The 18,832-nt window shown below is 38.5% G+C and overlaps 1 protein-coding gene across 6 annotated transcripts in view; it reads right to left on the bottom strand.

Moving 5' to 3' along the window:
* pleca (plectin a) overlaps positions 1-18,163 on the bottom strand; it is a 107,975-nt gene extending 89,812 nt beyond the window's left edge. For 4 of the 6 annotated variants that reach the window (XM_060897483.1, XM_060897485.1, XM_060897484.1 and 1 more), the window contains exons 1-4: positions 17,803-18,163; positions 15,439-15,476; positions 13,227-14,024; positions 8,436-8,631 (exon numbers count right to left, since the gene is read on the bottom strand). In XM_060897483.1, coding sequence (XP_060753466.1) covers positions 8,436-8,631; positions 13,227-14,024; positions 15,439-15,476; positions 17,803-17,959 — 1,189 coding nt within the window. In that variant the 5' untranslated portion in view covers positions 17,960-18,163. Of the gene's footprint in view, positions 1-794; positions 1,034-8,435; positions 8,632-13,226; positions 14,025-15,438; positions 15,477-17,802 lie in introns of those variants that run through there. The other 2 variants (XM_060897493.1, XM_060897494.1) reach the window with 1 other exon arrangement.
* Between the last annotated feature and the right edge of the window lie 669 nt (positions 18,164-18,832).

Below are 18,832 nucleotides of genomic sequence, written 5' to 3'. Positions count from 1 at the left end.
CAAAAATTGGGCCGGTATTTATAGTCATCCCTCCATAGCTCTCGAGCCTCACATAGGAACAGGATTATGGGAAAGGGTGGATCATCACTGACTATATGGACTGTTTAAATAATATAATGATATAATTAGAGATTATCAGATTAGTGTGATTTGGCTTCTTTACTCACTCAGTCAATGCATTCATGGCTGCCTTTTATCTGGTTATATTATCACCTTTTGTTTACATGTCTTTCTGATGTTTGAAACAGATTTTGAATGAATGCTCAAATGCTCAAAACAGGATTTTATTTTAGGATCTCATAAATAGTTTGTAAACAGTTTTAAAAGCATTATTGAAATCCTTCTTAACCAAGACTGCTAAGGCTGGTCATATGTAGCCCATCATGTGTACAAAAGGTAAGTCGTGTGCATATTACACATCTCAAAATAAAACATTCACAAGAAGCACTAAGCCAAGTAAACTGTTTGTAATTACGCCTCCAAGCCAATTATGGTAGCCATCTGAAATAGAAAACATAAGGAAACCAGGAGATCTGCCAAAATGAACTTAAAGCACATCCAGCATATTACACCATGTGACGGGGTGCAAAATATTGTTGTGTTTCATGCAGCTTTGCTATTCTACACATCTGTGCAATTTGATATGGAATGACTTATCGCCACACTGCTATGGGCCATATCATTTCAACAGGTATGCACTCCCTCTCTCTCTCTCTCTCTCTCTCTCTCTCTCACACACACACACACACACACAATCTCTCCCATGGGCTTAGAGAAGTTAGAGGCTTTAGTACCTTTGTATTTCTCTCTGACGTTCTCATAAGCTTGCACAAAGCACTGCTCCTCCACATTTCCAGGCAGGCTGGCTGGATTATACATGGCCTTAAGGTCAGGTCAGCGCAAATGTCTTCCTTTTACTTTTCTCTTGTTCACTGTGTCCTTCCTCAGCCAGACGTCCCTCCCTGTCAGCCGGGCTGCATACAGACGAGTGTTTGCTTGTGTGTGTGTGTGTATATGGTGTCCCCCTGCACTCACTCAACACTGAGTGTATGTGTGTGTTGCCGTTCACAGCATTGGCTTCCAGTCTAGACCACCACTACCACTCCCCTTCTAAGCTTGAGAAATACCAACCCACACTCACTCATACACACATACACACACAAATACACACAGACCCTCCTTTTAAAGGCCCACACACTAGATCAGTGGTCAGAGTTCTGATTTCTAAGAACAGCTCAATCAAGGCTAGTCAGAAAGCAGACATACATACATACATACATACATGCATACATACATACATACATACATACATAAGTCGATGTTAATCCCAACAACACAAACAAAAATCATTAAATGACTAAAATGATCACAAAAGATTCATTTTTAGACATAATATATTTACTTAGGCACAAAGTATACACCGTCTGAGAAAGCCACTGTCAATGCATGAAAAGCCACTGTCAATGCATTAAACAAAATAAATAATATAGAATTAGTAAAAAATAAATTACATAGAGTGATTAACAAATATTATAAATACTTGCTTTTCCTGGATTCTCTCATTTGGAAACGTGGCACAATTACTGGTAAATATGTACAAATTAGATTTAAAAAATAGAAATATATTTTTTCAATATTTTTCTCATTAAATCATCAGATTATGGTATAATGAGCTTAACAGTAATTTCCCATCATAGTGTTGGAGATTAGCTGTTGATTTGAAATCAAGTATGTCACATTACACTCATATACTTTGCCCGGAACAAAGACACATACATAAATGGTAAGAAAGATGGTGATGGTGGAAAAGAGGAACTGAAAACTTCTTATATCTCTTATGGTGGTCAAGATGCTGTCTCCATTACAAGAACAACAGAAGAAAGAAGTTCTACCTGATCTTACAACCTTGAATAACTAAACTTCACCACATGCCAAGGAAACAAAAATAATAGTGTGTTGTTGTTAGATGAGCTGGAAATCTTTGGATGTTAACCGTATAAGAAAAAGCCCCCTAACCCACTGTAAAATATTTGGGGTTGGTTTTCTTTGTGGTTATTTGTGGCTTGTTTTGTTTGTAGTGGTCTTGTGGATCTTGAAGTAAAAGGATATTTTAGCCTAGTAGACTTTGCTAAAAGGAAAAAAATAATCCGTTTATAAATATTATACAGTGTTATATCTGAGCAACTTGAAAAAGCAAAGAAGGTTCATTTTAGTGGCTTGCATTTCAGTCAATCAGCATTCAAGGAATGTTCTTCCTACGACTGCGCATGTGACAAACCTTTCAATCTTGATTTGTCTCACCATGGGAAATCTTAAACTGATACACTGAGTTAACAATACACTCTCACAAAATTGGGGTACAATTTTAAACTATTCGGATTTTTAAAATTGCTATTAAAACTGAGAGACAGACCTGAAAGGAAGCTAAACCTTTTACTGATATGACTGATATATTACAGAACCCTGAAAAAACATTCATAAAAAAGTTCAAAAGTTTCATGCAGTCAGGAATGGCCTGCCAGATATTCTTGTAAGACAAAAGGCCAAGATGTGGTATGATGGAGCTGGGATTTAAACTCACAACCTTCCAAAGAATTGTCCACCGCTTTAGACACTGCCACCAACTTCCAGAGTTTTGGACACAGAACCGACTAGGTTAAGGAGAACAGTGATACAGCAAGTAGCATTGCCACTTCACTGCTCCAGGAGTTACCTCCCAAAAACATACTAGTACACAGATTGGCTAAAATAAACTGACCTTAGGTATGAATGAGTTTAACAATGTGTGTACATGGTGCCCTACAATAGTCTTGTATCCCATCCAGGGAATATTTCCGCCTCAAGACCAACATTCTCAGGATAGGCTCTGAATCCCTGAATAGGCTTGCAACCCTGGCCAGGATAAGGCAGATACCTAAAGAGAGTAAGTGAGAACCATCTATTTATAAAGTACCACATGCGGGTTCATACGGTACGATGATAATTTTTCCAAATCAGAATGGACAGCATTGTTCACAATTTCTGTGGGAATGGGCAGCAATGGTCAAACTTTCTGCAGGAATGGCCAGGATTGATCAAATATTCAGTGAAAGCAGGATGGATGGGCAAACTTCCTGGAACAACTGCTCAAACATTCTATAAGAATGTGTAGGTTTGGAAAATATTTTGGGTGACTGGGAAGGATTGAAAAACCTTCTGAATGACTGGTCAGAGTTTGAGGAAGAAGTTGGGATTGGGAGCAGATCTATTGAACAGAGCTCTATTCACTGTTACCTCATCATCTTAAGCATCAACATCTTTAAAGCATTTTGATAAAAGTGTTGTCCTGTGTAACTGACGTCGGAAAAAGGAACATTCATTCATCTTCTACCGCTTATCTGAACTACCTCGGGTCACGGGGAGCCTGTGCGTCATTGGGCATCAAGGCAGGATACACCCTGGATGGAGTGCCAACCCATCACAGGGCACACACACACACACTCATTCACTCACGCACTCACGGACAATTTTCCAGAGATGCCAATCAACCTACCATGCATGTCTTTGGACAGGGGGAGGAAACCGGAGTACACGGAGGAAACCCCCGAGGCACAGGGAGAGAACATGCAAACTCCACACACACAAGGTGGAGGCGGGAATCGAACCCCGACCCTGGAGGTGTGAGGCGAATGTGCTAAACACTAAGCCATTTATGAAAGAATTATTTTTTTTATACCAAATGGAAAAGTTTCTGTTTTAGGGAACACACATATAATTATAATTATATGTACACACACACATATATATATATATATATATATATATATATATATATATATATATATATATATATATATATATATATATATATACTGTACATATCTCACCTGGAAGTATGTAATGTTCATAAACAATCTAGATCTTATAGTAGATATTAGAATTCTGGACAAAATAAAGTAATCCAACTTGACCATATGACATTAAACCATTCCCAAAAAGCCTAATTATCCCTCATATATGTGGGTTTTTTCAGCATTTCGCAAAATTATTTTACGTAAAAACAGCTATTTGTGAACTATTAATCAGTCAGAGATTCCGTTAAACTGCTTTTGGCTGAGTCCAAAAAACAAGCAAAAAAAGGATTTTATTCTACACTCGTATACACTCGACACCTATAGAGTCTATTGGGAATCACTTCGAGCCAATTCAGCATTTCAGCTATTACGCAGCAGCTTTGTTTTCATTTAATGCAGAGTGATGAAAAATGTTTTTCCAGAAGCTTTGACAGACTTGCTGACATTGCATGGCAAGTTTAATATAACAACATAATGGTTTTGTAAGCTAATTGGGTAGAATTTCAAATTGGGATGTACTGATGCAATTTAACAAAAAAAATAAATAAATAAATAAACTATTTAAATGGCAAAAAATAAATATTCAACTAAAGGACAATGTTCTGTATAAGTACTTTGGTATATTCTTTTAATATATCATTCTGTCTATATATCATTTTCCTTAAACACAGTTCGCTGGTGGTCTAGTGAACGAGGCTTCTATATTCTCACTGCTGCAGTCTGGGTTTGATTCCTGGGCAGGGAACCAATCCAGCCACTGTGGGTTGCACAATCCAGTGAACTCTCAGTGCCAGTCCCAAGCGCAGATAAAAATGTGAGGGGAGGCCAGAACAACAACATATTGTTCAAACACTGAGTCTGAGAAAGGTGTGCTACAGCTAAAACTATAAACTCAAATGAAAGCCATTGCAATAAAAGAACTGCAAAGCGGTCGAACTCTGCAACATGTACACAAACATAAATGGGCTGGTTGTAGTTTTAACAAAAGATTTATGTTTTAATTCAAAGGCCTTCAAAACTTCAAAAGTAAAAAGTTTTCAGTAATTACTTTAGTTCAAATAGTTCAGTAATTACTTTAGTTCAAAACACTTAAGGTTTAACCCTTTAATCAAAACCACATTTCTGCCCATTGAACACAGTTATTTAAACTACTGACCCCATGTGGTGTCTGCAAGTAACAAATTTGACATGTAACTTGTAAAAGCCTTAGCTACTCAAGAAAACAGAACAAAACAGTCCTGGTTGTTGTAAATATATTTTAAATGTTTCCATTGTTAAAGCATTAAGTCCAAGATCCAAGATTCATAAAATAGGTCAGTTGTCTATGTACCGTAAAATAAATTAAATTAAATAATAAAAGATTATTTAGAACAATAACGAATTTTTCACAAACATAGTCCCAGAGTTTGCCTTCTTTGAACACTTGCAGTCATATGACCGAGGAAAATCAGCAATCATGTAAACACAAGGGAAAGAGAAAAATAAACTACACGTGCCAAAACATATGTAGTTTGTTTCACTGAAACAGCTCATACAAGCTGATTCATCTCCCACGGAGCAACCGGTTAAAAGGAGGAGCTGCTGAAACCACTCCGTGCTTGTCTGTAACAACACCAGAATAAAGAAAGCAAGATTTAAGAAATTTTACTGCCAACTTTAGCTGATAAGAGATCACCCGCTGTGCTTGTCAGGGATCGCACCGAGAGAATCCTGAATGCATGAAGATATTATCTTGTGACAAGTAACTGGGAAAATAAAAAAGTAAATAAGTTATAGTGCTATGGAGGTAATAAAAAAAGGTTTTTTTGGCATGTCATAATTCTGAGGTGTATTGCAGAGATAAGATATTTAAATTTGAATACATCCAGTTAAATGACAAAAAGTTGACTGTCAGTGACTATGAATAACAACGTATTTTAAGGTACTTACGAGATAAATGTTCATTTCTTGCACTTTAGTGAATTATGGTTGTTTAAAAATATATATAATAAATATAAAAATAAATAAAAGTGTGGGGTGTGAAAGTGTGTTTTTTGTTTTTATTTATTTCCCTCAGATGTTGCTCATTTAAGCTATGGTGATATATGCATGGACCCATTGTCCCATTACATTACAGATCAGTGTGTTGTATCTGACACCAATTTAAAACTGATATCCTCCTAGCAAAACTCAAATGGTTTCCAAATGACGTGAAATTCAATCTAGTTATGACATTAATACTGAGTCCACTCAGGTTTAAATAAGAAGAAAAATGTGACAGAGTGGCTGTGGTGGTTTAGGGTGGTTTGTATAAGCTGCTTTACTTTGTCCAAGAAAAGAAGAAGAGCTTAGAACTGAGTAATCACCATCGTTCTTCAACCACAGGATGGTAGTCTAGAGTGACGCTGTGTGACGATGTGTGATTGTTTGTAGTTTAGCACAATCAACCTCATAACTGTTGTGTATTCCAAAACATGGCATGTATAGCGCTTTTAATAATGGACATTGTCTCAAGGCAGCTTTACTGAACATAAGAAATATAGTACAAAAGTTTATTATACCAAAATGTATATTATATAAAGGTTGAAGATAAATATTAGACTTACATTTAAAAGTGTTTTGTATTTTTCCCCAAGGATCAAACTCCCTTAGATGGATGAGGAAGAAACCTTGAGAAGAACCAGACTCAAAAGTGAACCTTATCCTCATTTGGGTGACACTGGAAGGTGTGATTATAAATATACGGTCCAACAATTGTGTATTGATGAGGAGGTTGTTGTCCCCAAACACCACATGTAGTTTGCATCTCCTCTTATTGTTGCATTTATTTTTTTGTTATTTATTTATTGATCGATTGATTTCATTAGTTAGTTAGTTAGTTAGTTAGTTAGTTAGTAATTAAGGACATTAATTTTACTACTGCATATATTTCACTTATTATAGACGTTGATTATGATCATAATAGGAGACTTCACACTCTCTTGACAGTTGTAGTTGATACACAAACTGATCTAGACATACTCCGTCAGCAAACACAGAGATAATGTAAGACAGTTGTGAATGTTTCCTCAAGAAAATGAAACAAACTCAGGAGCTCTTAGAGAACAGCAACACTTTAGGCAAACAAGCAGCTGGGAGCTACACCAAAGACAACATTCTCAGTAAACACATGCACATGCACACACACACGCACATACACACACACACACACACACACACACGCACACCTAGTGCCTACTTGCTTTTACACTATGGAGTGCACTGTGCATACAAAACACTGATCATACAGAACAAGTTAAATACTGAACCGTGCAGGTGTTATGTGCTTTAGGTACATAATGAGCACATCCATGCAACCTCTGTTCATTCATGCTAACTGTTATGAAAGTCATTTTGAAACTTTAGCAGCAGCACATAAAACTGGACATGTGTTTTAACCATGTAAACATTTAATAGCACTGCTCTGATAAGACATCAGGTTTAATATGAAACATTTATCACTTCATATAAGCCCTTGGCGATTAAAGCAGGTGTATACATTTATATTTATGATAAAATACTTAACAATTGTGAACTTTCAGTGAAATTAGCTAGCTTTCATCCATCAAGTATGTTTTTCTGAGTTAGCCAAATATTCCGTATGACTAATTACTTAATTAATTAGCTAGCCATACAGGATTGGTCATAATACTGTGGTCAGCTCTTTTCATCAATTACATCTTTTCAACACAAAATATTGACTTTTAACTCATGAATGCTTGAGTATGTTTATCCTCTATATGGCCAAAGTTACGTGGGGTCTTCACCATTACAGCCATATGTGTTTTTTCTGCTGCCACAAAGTTGCAAGCGCAAAATTAACTAGAATGTATTTTATGCTGTAACATTAAGATTCCTTTTACTAGAACTAAAGGGCACAAACATGGTCCAGCGGGGCCCAAGAAGGCATGGTTTACCAAGGTTGGTGTGGAAGAACTGGCCTGAACAGAGGCCTCTGACCTCAACTACATTAAGCACCATTGTAATAGACTGAATCACCAGCTTCACACTTTCTGTTGGACATAATCCCCCAACCTTTTGTGATGTTGTGGCTAAAAGGCTCAAATCCCCACTCCCATGTTCTGAAATATAATGGAATGCCCTCTCAGAAGTGTGGAAATTATTATAACCAACTCCATATTTATAGCCCTGGTTTTAAAATGGGATGTTCATTGGTCAGGTGTCCACATACAGTATGTCTGGCCATATAGTTGATGTAGATAGATTTTCTGTAGGTATTACTTGGGCTAAAGTGGATTTTTGCCTCCACACTCCTACTTTTTATTGAACAACAGCTTGAAAAATACCACACTCCCAAATCATAGATTATTTTTAAAACAGTATGTCAAAATAATACACCAGCTTTTGTTATTTCTTTACATGGAGTAAAGTTTAGAACAAACTTACACATGTTAACAGATTTCAGACAAGACAATTGTCATCTGCACAGAATATGTCTGTAAATCTGCTGGGCACTAGTTATTTGAGTATGCTTGAGAGTATTAATGGCAATAGCATACAAAGGTGTAGTGTGTTTTAGTGTACTGCAACAGAGGCAGTACTCTGACTCAGACATCCTCTTACCTGCGATGCGGATGACTGCTCTCTCTGCAGGGTCCAGAACATCTCCAGATGCCGATTTAGAACGTTTGACACGCTGATGCTTGGCCAGATTCCAGGGCAGGGTGTCTCCAGGGAATGTTGAGGAGCATAGCTCGCTCCTACTCTCCTCTGAAGCAGACCTCTCCCGGAGACGTGGGCGAGAAGACTCAGACATTGCCTGCAGCAAGTTTACAACAAAAAGTATGATTTTTTGGTATAAATGTGTTTTTATATATTTGCTGCCAGGGTTTAGACAGCACTCTCCACCGCTGTCATCAAAGCATTAGGGGGAATATACATTGAAAGAACAATGTTCAGAACTCCAGTACATTTCCAGGGACTTGTAGAGTCGATGCCAAGGTACACTGACGCTGTTCTGGCAGCTAGCCGTGGGCTATAATGAGCTGACTAAGCAACAAACAAAAAGCTGAAAAATGAATGCTAAAAATTCTTATCCATTAAACAGATGTATTGATCTGTCAGGTAACAAATCAGGTAACATACAGTAGCAATACTACATATATATATATATATAGTAAGCATACAGTAATCATTGTTCTACAAATACAAATACTACACTATATAGGAGAATATTTTTACTACTCAGTACCCAGGCTCAACATATCACTCACTCACTACATGCAATATTAATTTTCATTAACTGTGCCAATATTTCTGGAGGAGACTGTAATACAGTATGTCCATTAGCAGGGAAAATGGAAACATGGGAGGAAGTATGTTTCCCTGTTTTATGTAACTCCTACAATAAATAGAAAATGGAAAGTGCTAAAAGAGATACTTGGGTTTTCACCCAAAGCTCTGTTAAGGATTACATGATTGAGAGACAGAGACTTTCAAACTGTGTCTTACCTCATATACAAATAATAATTATATAATTCAGTAATTAGCAGCAGTAAATACATGGCTAAAAGGAGTGTTTAGAAAACTGACATGCATTCAGTACAGATGCCTGCTTTCAGTTCACAGTACTTTTCACTATAATTGTTCATATGGTGTATGAGTTGCTGTATGTATGGTGTTCATACGTTTTCTATAAGTGTCATTTCTGTAGCGTTTTTGTTAACGATGTCTCGAATGTTATCACTTTGCCAAAGCCGGTGTAACAAGGTCATTATAAGTTTTCAGATACAGGACATGCCTTTGCAATTCGTTGTTTCACAGAAACATGACAAAAGCTGCAACTTTTCGGTCTGTTTATAGTTGGTATGATGCAGCACATATCAGGATCTTGTTTTGTGGCTGTTGCACAACACTAACATGACTACAAATGAATGAAATAAATAAACACATGACCCGTTTTTTGCATTACAAAAATTGTCAGTGCTGACATATTTCTGTGATATAATATGAATATGCTGTGGACAATAGTGAACTTTAAGGTGTTAACTTTGTGTAACACATTGTCACACTGATTCATTCATTCATTCATTTCCTACCGCTTATCCGAACTATCTCGGGTCACGGGGAGCCTGTGCCTATCTCAGGCGTCATCGGGCATCAAGGCAGGATACACCCTGGACGGAGTGCCAACCCATCACAGGGCACACACTCTCATTCACTCATGCACTCACACACTACGGACAATTTTCCAGAGATGCCAATCAACCTACCATGCATGTCTTTGGACCAGGGGAGGAAACCGGAGTACCCGGAGGAAACCCCCGAGGCACGGGGAGAACATTCAAACTCCACACACACAAGGTGGAGGCGGGAATCGAATCCCCAACCCTGGAGGTGTGAGGCGAACGTGCTAACCACTAAGCCACCGTGCCCCCACGTCACACTGATTCATTTTACTTATAGAAAAACACACCTGTCAAAATTTATATAGATATATCTTTCGATTAATCGATTATTATGTGTCAAAAATTGACCCTGGGAATTCTGGAAAGATCCACTTTTCTGTCCTGTGAAAACCTACAGGAAATGGGCCTAGCTTTTGTACCATTCCACAAAATAATTTAATCTTAAACGACTATAACATGCAGAATATTTATTTTTAAACCACAGCCATATTGCAAGGTTGGTTGTTACTGCACAAGGTCACAATATGCAAATAAGCTCTAAAGGTTGAGCGTCCTAATCAGTCAGGGTTTATTACAGGCGACTGTTGTGACGTTTATTAAGATGTTGTGACGTAAATCATTTTATTCTAATAAAGACGACTAAAACATTACTGCTGCACAATTAAACGCAGAAATAACAAGGTCATAGACAAGCCCATATACACAGTAAATAAAATCGTGATAGATAGATAGACAACGAATATAAATATGAAGCATCTGCAAAATATAAACTTATAAATGAGGCATCATTAACATTAAGTCATCATGATTAACACTGAGTAAAAATGTAGCCATCATAAACGCACACATGCGATGATGCAGCAAAACACAGGCGCGTTCCCGCGGGAGAATAAAACCCCATTCAAAAGAGATTTAAAAAAAAAAAAAAAACCTTATATCTCCATTCTGGCTGATCACTTTCAGTAATGCACTTCTAATTTAGATTCAATCATAACCTCTAAATGTGATCCAGTCAGAAATAGGCGAGGCTGCATCCTAAAGCGCACACTACCGCACTGAATAGCATGCGGCTTCACGCACTATTCTGACCTGCATAAGCTGTGCTACTTTGGATACCAGTTACTATAATGAACAGTTTAGGACGTGGTCTATAAGGAGCATGCAAACCGTTTCAATACTTGAGCAATATCCATCACTGTGCGCCTCCTAATCTGTGAGAAAAGAGTTACCGGATGTTGCTTGATGGATGAGAATCCACTGCGTCTGATTTTGTAGGAATCAGCAGAGAAACGCGAGAGTAAATGCAGTAGGGAGAGGATTACATGCTCCTGATGATGTAGACTCGCTCAATAGAGATATCACCTCCTACAGCAGGACGCATTACTTACACCAGGCTCTGTCTCTATTCAACGGGATGGAAATGCTAGACAGTGGAGTAAAGCGCACTACTTTAGCTATTATACACAGCACAATGAGGCAGTCACTTGAACGCCACTATAGCAATAGCTTCTGTGTTTCATAAACTGCACAATTGATCACCATTTCTCTCTAAAACCCTGCGCATTGCGTAAAAAAAAATCAAATTCACTGCCCAGGAAAGCTGCAGTTGTATGTTTCCTTGCATAATTTGGACAAACTTACAGGTTATTTGCTAGATATGGTCATGATGTCCTCTAAATATGGATGACTTACAGTATACTAAAGGTGCAGTTTGTCATTAAAAATGATCTAGACATATAGTAATATACTATTATACTGTATATACTGATTAGCCAGAATGATGTTGATCCATTTCTTATCACTGTACTGTAGCACTGTACACTTATAGCACTGAATGTTATTTCAGTTGAATCACTGAAGTGTTCACAAGGATGAGTGACATGATCTAACACTACAATGTGTCTGAAAAGTCAGGAACCAAAAAGAGTCCATCGATTTTCTGGACTGTTTATCCTACACAGGGTCACAGGGAACCTGGAGATGAATGTGTTTCGAGTGGGACAGGAAACTGTAGAGCACAGAGAGCACACGGCATGCTACACAGGGCGGAGGCAGGAATCAAATCCGGAGGCGCAAACCAAATGCACCAATACACCGTGAACCAAAAGGGCATATGATCTACATGTTCACCCTCACGCTGTATGCATTTGGTCACCCGCTGTATCACATCACAATGAATTCTTCTAAACATATTCAAATCAACATATCTGCTCAATGTATTCTCATTAGTTCCTGACCGTTCAGATAACCTGCAATAATAAAGAGGTTTTTAAAAATTCCACAATGGAAAGATTAGCTTCAGCCACACCCAGTACAGACCTGATCAGCTCAGCTCCTTTATACACAAATCAGGTTTAAGCACACAAATAGGGACCGATGGGATAAAAGTTGACTAGTATACAGTAGACTAATCAAAGATATACATGTTTTGGGCAAATAAAAACAGCAAGAAATCAGTGATTTGAATTTGAGTGCACATTTTCTGTTCTGAGACTTTAGCATCACTGTAATTGGTTCGATTTTTTCAGTTTGATGTCATGACACCAGCTCATATTACATCCCCATTAAAGGGGAGATTTGTTTGCTCAGTACAATTATAACTCGTCTCACAGGCAGCAGAATGCCATATAAAAATATTACAAACCTCTCCTTTGAAATATGACATGTTTAGTAATTGGCCGGGATTAGAATATTCAGTATTAAATATTTTTGTGTCACATGAACATTTTCACCGTACACAATAAAACAGATGTTTAATGTTTAAAGGGTTCGTGTATTCTTTGGTTATTGTGATATAATAGAATGCACGCTTCATCCTAATAAAGGTACAGATGAATATTCAGAAAGCTTGATCCTTTACACTTGACCAAGCATATCAGAGGAGCTAAAAGGATTGAATCTAGTGGGTTAGGTTCAGAATAATACACTTGATGCCATGACAGCAGTAACTAATGATGCGTTTGTGAACAGAACATGTGAAAAGAAGCCTATACTACAGTATGTCCTGGTACTAATCTACTATTGCATACAGCTCATTGTATCAATTAAGCATTTGATAAATTGGATGGATAAATATATAAAATTAACATTGTCACCGATTAATGCAAAAAAAGGATTGAAGATGAAATTGTGCAAATAAATATACATTAAAGAATCTGATACAGATCCTAAATAACAGTGTTTTTAGTACATTTAGTTTGCTAAGTAGAGGTGAGAGATGGCTTACCTTCTCTGAAGATTCAAAGGTTATTGCCTCAGGTGCAATGGTGACCTTCAGACGACGTTTGTTCCTCTTCTTTACTGTGGGATTGTTTCCATGCTCATCCTGTTTTTCTGCCTTCTCCTCAATTATTGCATTCTGCTTCTCCTCCTTCACCACATTCTGCTTCTCCTCCTTCACCACTTTTTGCTTCTCCTCCTTTACCACTATTTGCTTCTCCGCCTTCGCAGCTTTCTGCTTTTCCTCCTTCACCACCTTCAGCTTCTCCTCCTTCACCATCTTCAGCTTCTCCTCCTTCACCACCTTCAGCTTCTCCTCCTTCGCAACCTTCAGCTTCTCCTCCTTCACCGCTTTCTGCTTCTCCTCCTTCACCGCTTTCAGCTTCTCCTCCTTCATCACTTTCTGCTTCTCCTCCTTCACCGCTTTCTGTTTCTCCTCCTTCACCGCTTTCTGCTTCTCCTCCTTCACCGCTTTCTGCTTCTCCTCATTCACCACTTTCTGCTTCTCCTCCTTCACCGCTTTCTGCTTCTCCTCCTTCACCACTTTCTGCTTCTCCTCCTTCACCGCTTTCTGTTTCTCTTCCTTCACCACCTTCTGCCTCTGCTCTTTCACTGCTTGCTGCTTCTCCTCCTTCCCCTCTTTCAGCTTTTCCTCCTTTTCGTCCTTCTGCTTCTTCTCCTTCTTGTCCCCTTTCAACACCATCTGTTTCTCCTGAGTTGGAGGAGTTGCCAGCGTGATCATTCCAACAATCCCATCATTAACCAAGGCTGAAGTGGCACTTTTCTCCTTCTGCTTCTTCTTCCGCTGGAAGAACAATGAAAACAAGCTATTCATTCTGCTTGCAAGGAAACACAAGTGTTTTTCTGCAAAATCACTCTGTTAAACTGTTTGAGCTGAATGTGAGTAACTGTAACAGTGCAAGGGCGACACTGAGTTAACCACAAAGAGGTTTGAGCAATGAATTATGTGGGTGCCTTTCTGCTGCCTACTTCCAAGTTCACACAAAGAGCTTGTTGTTAGACAGCCAGTGACTGTGATTGAGGATGTCAGGTAAACAAATAAATTTTGGCTCATTTCATTGCAACATCAGATAGAAAACCTGTATTCAAGATGGTATTTATTTATACATGAAAACCATCCATTCCTTGCTTCAGTTCCAAACTTACAAAATACAAATCAAAACACTTTAACTCAGTCATAGTTGCTTTGGCTTTGGAGCCAATCCTGGGAATACTGAGTATGTGATGGGAATACAACATGGATGGGATTCCAGCCCATTTCAGGGCATGTATGCATACATTTACACCTAAGAGCAACTTAGAACAGGCAGTGCAACTACTGAACAAACTATTTTGGGACAGTAGAAGGAAACTAAATAGCCAGGAGGAATCCCCTTGAACATTGGAACATTGAAAACTGGATCCAAACTGCAATGACAAAGACCTAGATATAATTATAGAAATAATTAATGTCTCATTAACTACAGCTTTGGGAGCAGGGAGTTGATATAGTCTGACCTAGGGAGTGTCACTCAACTCTCTGTAACTTGACTGGCCCTGTGCACTGTACCTAACTTCTTAATAAGCTGAGACATACGACAAACATCATTTCACTGTGTTTATGTTTGTTTATGTTGTTAAACATCTTCTTCTAGTGGCTTAATCATTTTTGTGTTTTTTTTAAATACATCTACCATATTAAATAATACAGTTTTCGAAAAAATCTGTAAGACATAAGTCTTTAAAAAAACATCCAAACACATTTATTTTATTTAGTAGTAGAGCTCAGATGAAGCTATTTATCACCATAGAAATGTATCACCACAAGAAAAATTTCATTTAAAAATTAAATGATTAGCTGTGTGTTAGCTGTGATACAGTTAACCAGTCTTCTTGGGGAAAAAAGTCCCCAGATGCTGTAAATTTTTTAGCTTTTTTGCACAAATCACAAGTTTGTCTTACAGAATATACAAAAAGTTAAAAAATAATAATAATAATAATAGTTCACTGGCTCATTACTGGCCTCTAGGGGCTGCTATAAAGAATATGTCATTGAAATAGTTTAGATACATCTAAGCAAAATACATGCTTCAAAATATCTGCATTCATTAAACAAGTCAAAAATAATATGCCAGAAGATTCCCTCTACAAATACACATGCATTTCAGAAAACAAGACAAAATGCTAAATGTAATGAGTTATTAAGGTTACTGAGTTACCTGACTTTGGTGCTTTGTCTTTGAGTTCTTCTTCATGGCTGGAAGCAAAAAGGGGAATTTAAATAACTGTATTAGTAGACACAAATGCTCAAAACACAAAAGTGATCTAGAAACACACAGCTTATAATTTGCCTGGATGTAAAGCAAAAATGTGGTAGCTCAGTGGTTAAAGGTGTTGGGCTACTGACTGGAAGGTCATGGGTTTGAACCCCAGTTCCACCAAGCTGCCACTGCTGGGCCCCTGAGCAAGGCCCTTAACCCTCAGTTGCTCAGTTATAAGTCACTTTGGATAAGGGTGTCTGGTAAATGTAAAAAGAGGAAAGCGACATAAGTGAAGCTAACATCTAGGACCAGAGTACAAATGTAAACACAGCAGGCTGCTGAGATCAGACTTGTTTTAGTGCAGCTTGAGGGAAGACCTCAGGCTACTTCCTGACCAAAAATTCATGAGAATTCACCATCCATACTAAGCAAGTGAAGGTGTCTCACCTGTAGTAGCTTTATCTTTAAGAGACACACTTAAGTAGTAGTCATGTTATGAATGATTAGCCATTTATTTGCTACTGATAAGTGCTACAACAATAAAATAGCTGCATAAAGGTCAAAGGATCTGGACACTGATTAAACAGCTGCCTGTTGTACAGATTTAATTCTATTGCACATATTTTGCTGTAACTAAATATAAATGTTTACTTCATATTATTATTTTCTATTCTTGTAACATGATGCCATTGAAAATGATACCTGATACATCGATAAAATGAAATTAAACGATTAAATAAAAAATGTCATTTCTCCAGGCTGCTCTTAAAAGGCAAACAGACTTTTCCATATTCCAGATTCAAATTATCAGGATTATCAAAATATGTGCCATTGCTGTCTAAAAATAGTAATCTCTTTGTTTTTGTTTTGCTTTGTTTTTCTCCCTGTGCATTCTTAAGTGTAATTTAAGTGACCTGAAAAGACAGCCCCACCCTGTCACATGGTTTCTGCTGTACTTTCATTCTTCCTGTCTGCTGCTCTGACATGACAGAGGGACATTGCTAGCACACTTACAGTGGGGTTTAATAGGATCTTGCGGATCTTGAGTACATGTTTTGGGCATGTGGCAGTCTAGTGTTTAAGGTGTTGGGCTACCAATCAGAGAGTTGTGAGTTCAATCCCAGGTCCACCAAGCTGCTGCTGTTGGGCCCCTGAGCAAGGCCCTTAACACTCAGTTGTTTAAAAATGAGATAATGTAAGTTGCTCTTGATAAGGGTGTCTTCTAAATGCAGTAAATGTATTTTCCCACTCATCAGTTTCCAGCAATGTTTGCTGTCATATTTATGAAGAATCCGGCTTAGAAACAGTAGCGATGACAAATAATGGCTTCATAGTTCCAGAATGCAATGCAGTTATATTACATAGTTAATCTGAGTTATAGCAGAGACTATGCTCTGCTAGTTAGGAATCTACAAGATAACAGACATGATGGCACTGATAGTGGCATTAGCAAATTTAAAGCTTTTGTAAGCTGATCTATTTGAGCAGGATATACAGATTAGCTTGACAGATGCTCTGCTGTAAAGTGTACAAGCACCACTATCAACACTAATTACAGGATTCAGCAAACGCCCTTATACAGAGTGACTTGCATTATCTTATTTTTATACAACTGAGGGTTAAGGGCCTTGCTCAGGGGCCCAACAGTGGTGGACCTGGGATCGAACTCTTAACCTTCCGATTGGTCGCCCAACACCGTAACCACTAGGCTACCACATGCCCAACTATGTGTCACTGAAAAAAGTTTAAACCAGAAGAAAATAGTCAGAAATTAAATCTTTTACACTCTTGAATATCGACTATTGATTATACGTTTTGATATGTAAGTCATTCAGGGTGGATTTTTCCTTTAAGTGGCAAATAGCTGGCATCTTTCAGCAAAAGATTTTTTTTTTTGAACCCTGTAATAAAGTGGTAGGCACAGCAGTGTGTGATTTGAAGGTTTGAAAACGCCCCCTGAAATGTCAACACCAAAGAATGATGTGAGTGGAGCTGCACATAAACAGGCAACACAGAACTGACCACATTCTTCAGCCCGGGCCAATAAAAAAGCTGCTCTTTACGGAAAATGGAAAACATTACCTTGGAAACCGACACAACTGAATGGATGAATGGAAACGGAAACTCTTCCCACTTTGAGTTATTTTCGCAGTAGCTTATATGATGCCTTTTTTAACCAGGATCACTGTTTTATGAGTCATTTCTTTTCAGGGCGCCGGCGAGGCGAGAGACTAAAGCTCCATTGTGCACTTTATCAGCTGATTATAATGTATAAAAGTAAGAGAAGCTGATTTCAGACACAAGAACGAAAGCAGTTCTTACCTGAGAGGTATCTCTCTAGAGGAGACACCGAGCTGCGATTCTCCCAGCAGCAGAAGAACAGACTCCAAACCAGCAGAGTAGCCAGAACCAGAGCCAGAACCCAGGCCATCCGGGCCGGAGCCGGGTACGCCAGGACCCAGTCATGTAACGCATCCATTCTCGAGTGCTAATCTCTGTCGTGTCCTTGTATAAAGCTGCCGATTAAGTGACACAGCGGCACAGCCAGATGCGCAACAGCTGGGCGAGATCGAGCCCACAGCCCACGTCAGCTCTGCTGGGAGAGTGAGCGCGCGCAGGCACGTGCGTTATGTTCACCGGCACAGGAGCGCGCGGGCTACAGACGAACATTCATCTCTCTCTCTCTCTCTCTCTCTCTCTCTCTCTCTCTCTCACACACACACACACACACACACACACACTTTTCTGTCTTGACTGCTTTCACTCATTTGCATCCCTTTCTCTCTCACACACTCTCTCTCTTTCTTTCTCTTTTTCTTTCTTTCTCTCTCTCTCTCTCTCTCTCTCTCTCACACACACACACACTTTTTCTGTCTTGACTGATTTCACTCTCCTTTGCATCGCTTTCTCTCTCACACACACATTCTCTCTCTCTCTCTCACACACACACACACACACACGGTTTTCTCTAGGTCTTCTAGATGAAGGGGCATTGCTCAGAAATGCACTGGAGGCGCTTTATAATGCGCCATAACTCAACAGCCCAGGTTTCAGAAATACTCCTGAAGTTAATGCATGTTTGAATACAGGCGTAACTGGAATGCTTACAACAATAAAGTATTTAACTGTGTCATTTACAGCAGACAAAAGGAGGATTTGTGTAATAAAACCCCAGAAGCTCAGTATGACATGCATTACCTTCATATTGTGTTGTTATATGAGATTTGGACAGGAAAATTGCATTCAAATGATGAAGATTAAATTTGTCAATATGTTCTAACACACATGCCATTCCGGCAGGTTCACCAAGAGCTCACATAAAACCAAAAAATGCATAGACAGAAGTAAAACA

Source organism: Tachysurus vachellii, chromosome 21, assembly GCF_030014155.1.
Source record: "Tachysurus vachellii isolate PV-2020 chromosome 21, HZAU_Pvac_v1, whole genome shotgun sequence".
Lineage (NCBI taxonomy): Eukaryota > Metazoa > Chordata > Actinopteri > Siluriformes > Bagridae > Tachysurus > Tachysurus vachellii.
This window is presented reverse-complemented; position numbering and strand designations above follow the sequence as displayed.